Consider the following 13,453-nt stretch of genomic DNA (forward strand, 5'->3'; position numbering starts at 1 on the left):
CCTAACATTTAAAGTGTTAGTTTTTTAATAGTTTTTCTCACAGGGTTCCCATAAGCAGAGGCTGATCATAATTCTAAAGTGCTGATATTCTCTGCAACATTTTCTCTTAACTTTATGAGCCCCAAGACCTCTTCATGCTTCTAGGCTGCTTCTGGTAAGGACTTCTGTCCCTCACTGTGCCCCAGTGGCCCTGAGTTATTTTGTTTTTTATTAACCTCTCACTGTCAGCCTTCCCCACCATCTAGGGTTATTTTAGCAGTAAGATCTTCCATCAGCTACAACACACCAGCAAAGAGCTAGGGTTGCTGAGGCAGAAGAGGAGGACGTAATCAGCAGCTTGGACAACTCATGTCTCTACTCACACTCCTCATCCCCTCAGGCCAGCTGGGAGTGAATCTGGCAGTTTCATCTGCAGTCTGAACTTTCTCATTTCTGCATTTGCTAGACTCAAGGACTGAACATTAGTGGTATTTGCTTCTGTAGTTCCATGTTTCTAATGGACAAGGGAATGGGTTTGGGTGGATAATGGGAAGTCAAGAGAAGAAACGCCAGAGTGCCAGGGAGTGTTCCAAAGACTCTCCGCAAAGCAGACTCAAGCTTTTCAAAATCATTTTGATTGTGCATCTTCAAAATTACTCTGGTAGTTTATTTTAAAGAATGCATAAACTTAACACCTGGGGAAAAATCAGTTCTTTCTGGATGATGTAGTCAATTAAAATCTTAAGAGTTTACTAATACTTCACATCCCAGTGGGCTTTTTTGTTTTAAAGCTGTTTTTATTAAGTGTTTAACAAATGCAAAAGCATTATATATAAGACAATATTGCCCCCAGACACTCAGGTATCGATGGTCCAATGTAACAGATTAACACCATCTCTGAAAGCGCCTTTTCCACTACTTCAGCCTGAACCGGACTAAGAGAACTTGTCCAGGACAAGCAGGAAGGTGTCTATGTTTCCTCAATCAGCCTTTCCAGGTGTGTGCTGACTTCGTTAGAGCTCTCAAAGAACCAACTTTCGCATCTTTGAATTCTTCATCACATTTCTTTTAAGGTTGATTTTTGCTCATCCCTTTTAATATTTACTCTGCTTTCTTTTGATTTATTCTTGTTATTTTTCCAACTCAAGCTGGAAGTGTAGCTGGTTTTCATCCCTGTTCTATAAGCACACATGACAAAATGTTTTCTAAGTTACACTTTAACTGCATCCCATGAGCTTTGATATTATTTTCAGCATCTTTCAGGTCCATAAAAATTAGTACTTTCTTCCTTGGACTTTTTTTTTAAAATAGGAGTTTTTTTAGAAGGGAATGCTTAATTTCTACATATGTGGGACCTATCTTTTTATCTTTGATAGTCATGTGTAGTTAACTATTCTGTGGTTAGAAACACTGGCATTATGTAGTGGTTGTTGTTAAATGCTGCTGACTTGACTCTCAGTAATAAAAATACTCCCATGTGCCAAAGATCAAAACTCCTGCCCCACCCTTACTATCTCCCCTGTTGTTAAGCCTAGTCTTCATTATGTTGCTCTTCAGTATTTGATGAGATTTGTTTAAATCTTCAAAATACAGACTACATAAGAATAGCAAAACTTAACAGAACAGCAAAGAACAAATGCTGGTGAGGTTGTGGAGAAACTGAACTGTTAATCACTGCTGGTTGGAGAATAAAATGGTGCAACCACTGTGGAAGGCAATATGGCGCTTTCTCAAAAAATTGCAAATAGAGATGCCATCTGACCCAGCAATTCCACTACTGGGAATATGCCCTAAAGACACCAGAACTGCCACCCAGGCAAATATACGCACACCCATGTTTATTGTGGCTTTGTTCACAATAGCAAAGAGCTGGAAACAACCTAAGTGCCCATCAACAAAAAAAGGATAGAGAAGCTCTGGTATATTCATTCACACAGTGTAATACTTACTACACTGCATTGAAAAACAAGGAACTCATGAAATATTATACAAAATGGGTGACCACGGAGGACATTATGCTGAGTGAAATATCTGAGTCACAAAAGGACAAATACTGCAGGGTGCCACTGTTGTAAAATGCGACTGACATCAGGGTTGAGGAAAGACTGAGAAAGATGGGATAAATTATGTATACTGCATTGAAACAGATAAGGGAGAGAACTGTTTAAAAGTGATATATGATTAGGTATTATTGTCATGATAGGAGTCTAGAACAAAGGCTGCATAGTGGAATGAACTTCGGGGGGAGGGATAGTATAACAATGAAAAAATTTTGCTTTTGCTTTTCAAAGAGAAGCGTAACCTGGGTAGGGGGAAGGGAGAAAAGTTCAATAATGAATGAATGGAAATCCTAAGTCTCTATAAACGTTCACTAAAATTAATAAAAAATACAGACTTAGCCTTAATAATGTACTGTATCTGTCTGAGAAAATGATCAATTTCACATTAAGTGGTACAGCAGCTGTATATTTGCTGTACTGAAGTAACTTAGAATTGCTGGGATGCTGAACACTGTGTCATAGTCATGTCAAATATCATAACTGTTATCCACCATGGACATTTCTGGGGGAGCTTCCAGATTTATTCAGATTTGGAAGCAGGAGTGACATCTACTTCCTAAAGCAAGCAGGAGTGACATCTACTTCCTAAAGCAGTTGCCTCTGGAAACTCTATAAATGCACAAAAAAGATGATAATGATAGAACAGAGTTCAGGTCTTTTGTTCATAGGGTCATGAGTCATATTCAATTTGATGACACTTAACCACTGCTAAATGAGACTAGTGTTGTTATATTTAGAGGGACATTCTTCTACTTTGTATATTTCTTTTTGTCAATTGGCTGTTCTGAGGTAATCTACGTTTGCTGTGATGCTGAACCTTGTGCTATTAGGATACCAAATACCATAAGGGTTTCCCCAAAGTGGGCAGTGTTTGGTGGAGCTCCCAGTTGTAAAACAGGTTTGGCAGCAGGAGTGGCATCCACTTCCTAAACCACATGCCTATGGAAACTCTATGAACTCGGAGAAACAACGATAGTTATAGAATGGCATTGTTGTTATGTACTGTCGAGTCGCTTGTGACTCATAGCAACCCTATGTACAAGAGCTCTAAACTCTGCTCTGTCCTGTGTCAATCTCACTGTCTCCGACACACTCATCCCGATTGCCCCAGTTACCGAATCCCAGAGGGCCTTCCCCTCCCGTGCCTGTCCTCCACCCTCCCAAGCATGATGTCCCTCTCCAAGGACTGGTCTCTCCTGACAATATGACCAAAGTATGTCAGACGAAGTCTCAGAATCCTTGCCTCCAAGGAGCAGCCCGGTTTAACCCTCTCCAGGAATGGCATTAGGTCTTTTTGTTAGTCGTGCTCAACTTGACGACAATCAACAATAACAACCACAATTGCTGAGTGGAGGGTTCAGTTCTGGAACATCTTTTATGTCAACTGAGCTACTGAGAGTTTATTCTGTCTTCCTTAGCTTTGATAATCTATTAATTACTAAGAAAGAGATGCCAATGAATTTGGAATTTAGAATTTTATTATCTCAGAAGACATAAAATTATTGGAACCTTTGAATATTCTCTCTTTCCCAATATTTTATTTCCAACATTTCTGACTCCCCTACCCTTATACCATAGAGAAGTCTCATGTAAAGAAGTCTCTTGTACAGAATATAGAGGTGGATTTTATCTATCACAATAAATCTGTCTTATACAGATGACAATACATGTAGATTTATTTCTAACATCTCATTTTCTAATTAGTATGTTTCTCCTTTTCCTACATTTTTCCCTTTTGTATTATCTTCTCCTGAATGAGTTTTTTCATTGTATTTTTCCCCTCTGGTTTGGAAACTACATCTTATGCTTCTATTCATTTAAGTCTTCATGTAAGAAATATTAACATGCAGATTTAATTAATCAAATCTGAGGGACAGTGCATGAGAGGAAGACCCTCAGTGAGATGGACCGATCCAGTGACAGGCTAATGGGGGTGGGTATGTCAGAGACAATAAAGTTGGCTCATCACAGAGCCAGGTTCAGAGCTGTTGTACTTGATGGCACATAACAACAAAATGAAAATTCTTCCACTCCTCCAAGCTGAAAAATACTTTTAGCGAAGTGAGCCCCTCAATTTATAAGCAGTTACTGCTATTAGATATTTTTGTTTTATATCATTTTGTTTTGGCTCCACAGACCAAATTATCTGATTTGTGGGTTTCACCCCCAGATGAACATGCAGCTTACACTCCCTCATCATTTCGTCTGCTATCTCAAGTCTTGACTATGGCACATTCTCCTCTGCCTTCAAGTGCATCTTTTAGAATTTCTTTCAGAGATGAACTAGACTTGTTCCTCATTTGAAAGATTACTTAAAAATGTCTTTATTTCACCTTCATTCATGAACTTTAATTTCAGAGAGTGTATCACGCCAGACTCAGAGTAACTCCCCCCGTGTGATGTGATGCAAGGTGTTGCTCAGTGTAACCAGCCCATCCCACTGCTAGGGATGAAAGCCTCCAATCATGGCAACAACCAGCGGAAGGACCTGCAACAAGCACAGGTGCTCGGGTGGCCTGCTCAGTGGGGAGCTGCACTGCCAGCCTAAAGGTGAGTGGTTCTACCCCACTTGCCATCTCTTCTCATGGATTTTCTGCCTCTGAAAACCTGCTGGAGAGGCAACTAGGAGTCCCTTCACATTCCAAGACACTAAGTACAGTAGGGATGCAGAGCTGGTTATGTTTTAAATAAGAAAGGCACAGGAAGGCTAGAGGTTGAGCCGCCTGCCTCCACACCTCGGCTCTCGAGGAACAGGCTCTTGGAGTCCTCGTGGCGGTGTGCTGCTGACCCCGAGGCTCTCGGACACTCTGAACCCACCAGTGGCTCCACAGGAGGAAGATGGAAATGGGCAATCTCCTCTCTGATTTACAGCCTTGAACACCCAACAGAGGGTCAGCTGTGAGCAGATGGCAGAGTGTGAGATGCTTTACTTTTGAGCCTCCTAAATGGACACGGTGACTGCAGCAATGGGCTCAACCAAGTGTGTCAGAGCTGGTGAGGATGGCACAGGACAGGGCAGGATTCAGAGCTGCCGCTCATGGGCTCTGAGTCACGCTCAACACACCTAACAACAACAATCCAGGAGAGAATAAGTATCGGTGTGACAGCTTACACTTGTAAGTGTACAGTTGTAACGTGTCTGCTGCAGCGGCACTGGACAGCTACATCAATGTCTCAGTTCCCAACCACGATCGTAGGCTCGTGCCACACCTGCCTCTGAGAGAGAGAAGGGAAACCCTTCCCATTTTCACAAGCGGACCATGGTCCCTCAGCACACTCACCATACTGCTTAGATTTCTTTTTCTTCTTCTTTTTCTTCTTCTGTTTTGGCTTGTAGTGGTCTTTGTCTCTCTTCTCTTTTCGTTCCTTATCCTTTTCTTTCCTCTTACCTAAATGATCAAAGTGAGTACTTTAATAATCATGGCTGGCCCAACACTGCTCCTTTCATGGTTAACCTAAAAGTAGCATTTTTTTTTATGTTTTAATCAGCTATTCCAGTCACCTGCCCAGAGTGGATGGATTCAATTAAACTGTTCATGTCATGAGTCTCCAACTCTTGATTAGCTTATTGGACTATAAGAGGGGGTCTTCATTAGCAGTGTTGAGAAATCCCAACTCCTGACACCTTAAAGTTAACACAGACAGCAGTTAAAATCTTTAAATGAGTAATATACTCAATTTCCTGATCTGGCAAGAAATAAAACTTCATAATTTAAAAAAGACTCAATTGAGGAGACTCAGCATTACCATATAGAATTGAATGATAAACTATAATTTTTTTTCAACTTTAACACTTTTCTTGGAAGAAATTAAAAAAATCAAGTCAATTCATAGGCTTTAAACACTTTCTCAAAATACACAAAAATGAAACCTAAGAATATAAGGAAAGAAAATATTTTATTAAAATTATTTTTCCCAAAATTTGTAGCTTTTACTCCCTTTTAATGTATTCTAAAGAAAAGAAACAGGATGTTAGAGTACTATCTTAGAACATTTTATTCGAAACAAATTTGCCATACATATTCAAGTTACTATTGTTCCAACTCAAGACGGGTTAGCCTACAATCTACCCATTACAATTTTTAGTTTTCTAAGATCCAGTTAGTTAACCGGTACATACACGATGATCATCGATCACTCCCTGACTTAAAATCACAGCACAGATAGTAAAGACAACATACAACTGTGTCAATTTTACCAAGTATGTTGAGAAAAGAGTCTCTTTTAAAAATGACTATTTTCATTTGCCATTATTCTCAAGTCTTGAGAATATTAATGGAGGCATATTTTTATACAGCCATACTTTTGATTATAAATGTTCAAAACATAAGCCATCAAGTAAAGTCCTAGCTCTCCTTAACAAAAACATATTCAAAAATATAAAAGACGTATTTAAGAAATCATGAATCTGGAGTTTCATAGCACTAACAAACACTGAAGGAGATGCTCACTCACTCCTGAGTCTTAACAAAGAATAAGGAATGCACTATACCCTCCCTGTCCATCAAACTTTACAGTCTTTCACGTAAAGATTACTTTCTGTTCATACCAAATATTGTTGAGCTTTTTTCTTCCAATTTCACTTTTTTCTCTGTTTTCAACATTCCTGTGGCTGTAGGGAAAAAAATATGGACATTTAGTCAGATCGGGTTAATGTCTTGGATCGTAACTGTTCATAAAATTCTATGCAAGATGCTTCTTCCTTAAACTTCTACATTATTTTACTGCCTAAAGAAAGTGGGATTTATTTTAAAAAAATTGAAATACTAGGGATGGTTTCAGATGACCCACATTCAAATTTTGACTCTACCATGTTACTAACTGTTTGATATTCATTAAGTAATTTCATCTCTCTGTGCTTCCTATTTACCAAACAGGAATAAATGTGTGCAGTTACATAGGTTTGGCAAATGGCAGACACATTTTTCGTTTTCTGTTTGCATCAGGGTAGTATTTTGAGACTGTATCATTTCTAGCAATATCATACACCTGGAAGTGCTAGATTAAGAAGTGAAAATAAATCTATCAGGGACTCAGGAAGGGAGTATTCTGCTGTAATCACCTGCTGAAGCTCACGGGACTGCACAGGTCATGTGCGGCAAATCCAGCAGACTAAGGCAGACTGCTTTTCAACAACCCACACAAAGGTTTTTAATTAGTATTTCTATTTTTCTTGCCTAAAAAATTATTATATCATCTCTTGTACTTTTGAACTGAATCCAGAATGAATTGCTGGCTAACAGGCACAAGGAAACTTTTCTGCACATCTTTTTGTCTTTATTTATTAAAAAATGTAGAATTCAAAGTTCTATCTAGTCACAGATAATAATCACTGATGTGATCTCAATGACAATTATTATCATCTATTTTTAGTTACTAACAGGTATTAAAAAGACAATTTCAAACCAGTATTTCATCTCAAAAACTATGGAGGCTACTAAAAAGGGGCACAACAAATGAAATCTCTTAGCTCCCAGCAAGCCATTCCTAATGCTAATATCATGTGTGTAGCTTGATATAAGAATGTTAAATGTGCACTTAAATTATAACTTTAGTTTATTAAATTATAGGTTAAAGGGATCTGAGAGCAGGACAATGAACAAGGGTAACAGAAGAAGAATCAATGCATTTGAGTTCTCAGATCCATAGCAAGTAATTAAAAAGACATAGAGACTAGGATTTATGATAGATTTTTTTTTAATGATAGATATTTTTGAAGGATACAGTTCTGTCCTCCACAGTAACAGTCAGTAAATGATGATGTTAAGTAAACTGAAGTTGTATTTTCAGTGCACATTTAAGGGGTTATTTCTTGGAAAGGGACATCATGCTCGGAAAGGTGAAGGGTCAGCAAAAAAGAGGAGAACCTCAAAGAGATGGACTAAGACAGTGAGTGCAGCAACGGGTTCAAGTGTGTCAGAGACGATGAGGACGGCAGGACAGGGCAGGGTGCAGAGCTGCTGCGTTAAGGGTCACTATGAGTCATACTGGACTTGATGACATCTAACAAGTATCTATGGTTATAAATTCATTTGAAAATGAGTTGTCTTTGTTATGTTGATGAGAAAAAGATTAAATAAAAGGAGGAAGGAGGAAGAGAGATGCTAAGTCACACAAAAATCACCCAGTAGTATAAAAGCTTAAAGAGAAACAAGTAACGTCCCTCAGAACTAGCAGAGAAGGGACGTTTTCCTCAGGGCCTGGGCCCTGCCTGCAGGTGTCCCGACTCCTCAACTCTAAGGAAATCCATCTATTTGTTAAAGGCATCCACTTGTTTCAAAAGCATTAGACAAGATAACTTTAGGGAAAGGAGCATTTTATTCAAATTACTTCAACTACTTAATCATTTAAATTCAGTATAACAAAACTGTAATATCACTTATAGTGACAGTCTATGTTTCTCAAAAAATGCATGGACATGATATAATGTGGAAACTACGTAATGATCCCCAGGTTCCGCTAAACCAAACACCTGTGAAAGGACTAAGGGTGGAATGCAGGGTTCCTTAATCCCATCCCAGTGCCTGAGCCCATGTAAGCGGATGTGCCCTGGGTGTAGCACCTTCTTTCTCACATGAGGTAACAGAGAAGAGCAGAGAATGAGGCCTTAGCACAACAAAGAAATAATCACTAGGAACAGAGCATATCCTTCTGGGCTCAGGTGCCTGCCTAGGAAACTGACACTGCAGAAGGCAAGGCACAGAGTGAGGCCTACAGATGGCCCAGGAAACAAGGAATCCCAGCAGAACACACAGCCTGAGGACTTCCCCTAGAGCCAACACCCTGGATTCAGCCGCGTGGCCTTGCAGGCAGGGAGGTAACCACCAACTTAAAGGGAGTGCCTCTTTGGTGGTTCTGACCCAAAGGGACTCCATGGAGAAAGTCAAGCCATCTCCTCTGTGATTTACCGTCTTCAAAACGTGCTGAAGGGTCAGCTCGACGTCGGTTATAAATGGACAGCAATCAGTTTTGAGTGAGCCTCATAAGCTATAATCAAATCAATTTCTGTTTGGTAAAGCCACTCTTAGCTTTGTTACAGCAGCGTTAGTTACCTAAATCAGCACTCACATCAAATCCAGAGAGCTAGTAAGGCTCCTGGGAGGTCTGGGGGCACAATTCTCTGGGGACTTAATGCCTGACCTCTGCAGTGCCAGCTTTGGAACAACAAGGCTAACCACCTCTCCAGTGGTTCGAATCCACCAGCCATTTCTCAGGAGAAAGGTGGGCATGAAACCACTCACAAAAGAAAAATTAATATCCATATTACACATATCTCAAAGAGTTAAGGGAAACAAAATAATCTGGTGGAACAGGAAAATTAATTATGAAGAAGGAACACAGAAAAAGAGTCAAAAGACAAGGATTCAGATTTAGGAAACTCTAAGAAATATTTCAAAACTTACAAATCTTCACATCAGGGCATTAATTTCTTAAGACAAGGTATTTGCAGGCACCTTTAATAAGAGTCTGTAGATAACTGGAGTTTATGAGTGTATGTGGTTAGGAGCGTATGGCTCTATGCAGTATTACTTCCGGACAAAAAAAAAAAAAAAAGACTGGAAACCTTTGCAATTACTTAGAAGCTGCATGGGTAGAAAGTCCAGATGACTGTGATCAAGAACTTGCTGGCGGCCAGCAGGAGCTGGTTCAGTCCTGTCAGCGAGGGTAAACGTAGGTAAGTAGGTAACGTTAAAAGCCCAGAGGGAGTCAAGTCTCATTTTTCTGACCTGGATCTGCCTTTACAGAAAAGTGACACATAAGAATGTCTTGGGAAACATGACAGTCAAATGGTTGCACAGAAGACCTTGCAAGAGAAATCTTCTCACTCATAAACATCATATAAAGGTATTTATAAAGGGGAATTACACAACAATGATCCCACCATCACTGAGTCAGTTCCACCACAGTGACCCTATGAAGCCAGAGAAGAACTGCCCCTTACTAGCAGTGGAGCGCAGAGCTTTTGGGCCCTGCAAACCTCTCCAGGCCACGAGCTTAGCCACTGCGCCACCAGGGCTCCTTTCACAGGAACTGAAACAAGCTAACCATACATCGAAATATTCACTCCTTGCCACTGCAAAGGAGCTACTTACGAAAGAACACTGTTTACCTGTGGCTGGAGCTCCTCGGCCGTCAAGGGCTGCTCTGGAGGAGGGGCATGGAGGCACCTGGGCCACTTCCTTTTCGGCCCTGGGGCATTCACTACGGGAAGAGAGATCTGAGGGCGCTGAAGCCGCACCTTCGGAGCCACGACTTAAGTCAAGAGGGAGGCAAGGTCCCAGCTTCTCGAGTGACAAATGTGCAACATCGGGCACTATACAAAATAAAGAATGTGGTACCATGTTAACACAGACGCACTGGCTCAGCGACTAGCCACTTGGAGTCAAGGGGCACAGCTATTCAAGAGTGCCGCACACAGAGGCGGCACTGGACAAGCACGGACAGTTTCAACCAAGTGCTTCTATGTCCACATAGACGTAAAGAGGGAAAAGCGGCTTCTTAATACTCCACAAATCATTATCACGACTTTTTTTATTTCCTTTTATGCTCGGGGTCTATAGTAAATCAGCAAATACATTACCCTCTGGGTCTGAAGACTCGTGCGGATTTTGCGAACTGATGGAGAATGCTTTCCCATCAGTAGCTGGACAGGGAGAGACCTTTTCTACAGAGACATCACACACGGGCACAGTGGCTAAACGCTGTGATCTTCTCCTCCGTTCACCATGCTTGAAAGGTCTAGGGGGGCTCACGGGCTGTGGAGGACCTAGAAAAAGATCTTCAATGTTCACGTAGCATATACATACCAGGAGCATCTTAGCATATTTTAAGGAGACAAGGGAGGGAAGGGAAGGATTGACTCTCTGCTCTGTGATGCTGCTTTAAAGTTTCCACAAGGAACGGAGTGTTCCAAAGGTCACCACAGACAAACTGCCCTCATTCACATTACAAAAAGTTAACCGATATACTGCAAAACTAAAGCCTACTACGGCCCAAAGGAAACCAGATGAAACGTTCATTTCAGGTCGTTTTCTAAGTGACAGATTATGGTTAACTTTCTAATTGCAGACCATTATGTAAAGTTCAATTTTTCTTTTAGGGAAAACAGTCTGTCTGTATCTAATCATAAAGACAAAAATTATATATCCATTTTGCTACATAATGAATCTAAAAAGTCCTAATTTTTAAAAAAGGTAAGGGGTATATAAAAATGGATACATTCTAAAGTTCGTGCCTGCTTCACTCAGTAAAATGAATTCTTTTATCCCACCCTTGGTCCCTCAAATGACCTGCTGTATTTCTGGGCCTGATTCATTAAAAAAAAAAAACCAAACAAAAACAAAAAACAACCAAAGCCAATCTCGGACATAAACAACTTTAAGTATTTGTTATGGGCAAATAATGAGGATGTTAAAACATGACACTCTTCTTGCCCTCAAATGCTGTTTTTCTTACAACTTAAGAGTCATTTAAGTCTTTTCTAATTATGCAATGCATAGATTTAGAAATTTATCATTCTTTTAAACATTTTAAGTGTCTTCTTTCTCCATGGCATGTAAACACATTTGACTGTCTAGTCTAGGCAGGATTCTACTGGCCAACATACTGTTATTTCAACTTAGAAGGGGACAGGAGAAGCCTGAAAAGCTTGATGCGTTGAGTATTTTAAAGTTCAAATTTAAAATTAAAATTAAAAGACAGGGTAAAATTGAAGGAAAAAAATAGAGATTCCTTTAACACTGTGGTTATACCAGTTGGTTTGAAAATTTAAAAATAAAACTCTTATCAATGTCACGTGGCACCGAACTGGCTGCTCTCATTCATACTTCCTGCCATTGGGTCTGAACCGACTCACAGCTGACCCCCACTGGATTCAGGGCTATAACTTGTGTGAAAAGAGATTGCTCATTTTTCTCCCCAGGAGTTGGCTGATGGATGCAATCCACCCGGAAAGCTCAGCCCTCAGTGGTACCAGCACATCTCCCTGGGGACTAGGCTGCCCGAATTCCCTACCACTGACCACTAATCAAACCCCTGAGAAAGGGCATAACGAAGGGAAGATGACGAGAAAACAAACTTTTCACTTCCCATCCATTCGACCCCTTCATTAAGGAGAATAAACAACAAGCAAAAGCAGTAATAATTTAAAAAAAAAAAAGCCTCGCAAAAATTTAAAAATAACACTTGGTAAAAAATAGGGCAACTGAATTGAATGGCGTTAATAAAATTCTTCTCAAAGCCAACATCAGTAATTGTTTTAACATTAGATACAGAATGTGTCCTATTCATTTTCTGATTAGGTTACTACAACAAAAAGTATCTTTTTATCCAGTGACTGTCCAGGTGACTGCTTTCACATGTCTCTTAGAATACTAAATGAGTATGAAAAAACAGAGGGTTTTATATATCCAAAAGCATGCTCAGTGACGTCTGTTTTAAAAAGTACGTAAACTCTATAAAGAGTAGTAATAACAAAATAGCACAATCTTTAAAATTACGATCAAGACTCTTCTTTGTTAATAAGATGAAATGACATCTGCATCCTAGACTAGACTAAGGTGCATGCCAGGTGCTGCAGAAGGGGATTCTGAGGTCTGTGGGAACATTACATGCATCTACCCACTGAACAGTCTTCAAAGTCAAGAACAGAATCCATCATGGATCTCAATCTATTATTTTTTTTTTAATGATTCAGGCCTCTCATCACGAATGGCTCATGAGTAGACTCCAGGGGAATGGATGTTACTATAGAGTAAGGTCCCAAGAAGATACAGCAGTCAGAAATGTCTATGGCTTTCCCCATGAAATAGTCTTAAGCTTTCCCTACCATAGCCACTTAAGTTTGCGTTTGTAAAAAGCAACCTTACAAAAATACAATAGAACTATAATCAAACTGTTTGTACTGTATCTTATAGGATTAAGGAACTATTTTTTAAAAATCTGTGCTCACTAGTTTTATTTATCATTGAAGAAGAAAGCTGAGATACAAGCGGCAAATCCTCGACTTGTATTAACTCTGGGGGAAGTGGTGACTTAGGGGGCTTTAGACACCCAGAAGAACCTCCAGATTCAAGTCTGCATTTCTTGCCGCGAGCCTTCCCTGAAGACAAAGTTGAGGATAACAGTGCAGGTTTCTGAGTGTTGGCAGAACTGCTAATGTCAGCTTCATTTTTTTTCTGACTTTGAGGTTTAGGTGAAATCGCCTGAATAAATAATAAAAAATTGATATTTTTATTTTGGTTTCTTCATTTTTGTTCTTGTATTCTACTTTGATTTTTAAGCAAGTTTAGTATCCAAAAACATTGTTAAGCAACATACAACATTTCTATTACAAATGAAAAACCAAAAAGAATCCCACAAATTATTAACTAAAAGTTGAATAAGCTGTCTTTAAAGGGAGGCTGTCAACTTAT

At 39.7% G+C, this 13,453-nt stretch overlaps 1 protein-coding gene across 2 annotated transcripts in view; it reads right to left on the reverse strand.

Moving 5' to 3' along the window:
• PHF20L1 (PHD finger protein 20-like 1) overlaps positions 1 to 13,453 on the reverse strand; it is a 79,157-nt gene that overhangs the window by 20,084 nt on the left and 45,620 nt on the right. For both annotated transcript variants that reach the window (XM_006879277.1, XM_006879276.1), the window contains 5 exons: positions 12,991 to 13,243; positions 10,621 to 10,806; positions 10,150 to 10,353; positions 6,589 to 6,651; positions 5,321 to 5,428 (listed from right to left, as the gene is read on the reverse strand). In XM_006879277.1, coding sequence (XP_006879339.1) covers positions 5,321 to 5,428; positions 6,589 to 6,651; positions 10,150 to 10,353; positions 10,621 to 10,806; positions 12,991 to 13,243 — 814 coding nt within the window. The remainder of the gene's footprint in view (positions 1 to 5,320; positions 5,429 to 6,588; positions 6,652 to 10,149; positions 10,354 to 10,620; positions 10,807 to 12,990; positions 13,244 to 13,453) is intronic.

The sequence above is a fragment of the Elephantulus edwardii genome, unplaced genomic scaffold (assembly GCF_000299155.1).
Source record: "Elephantulus edwardii isolate Elephantulus edwardi_28Jun2011 unplaced genomic scaffold, EleEdw1.0 scaffold00003, whole genome shotgun sequence".
NCBI classification, from domain to species: domain Eukaryota; kingdom Metazoa; phylum Chordata; class Mammalia; order Macroscelidea; family Macroscelididae; genus Elephantulus; species Elephantulus edwardii.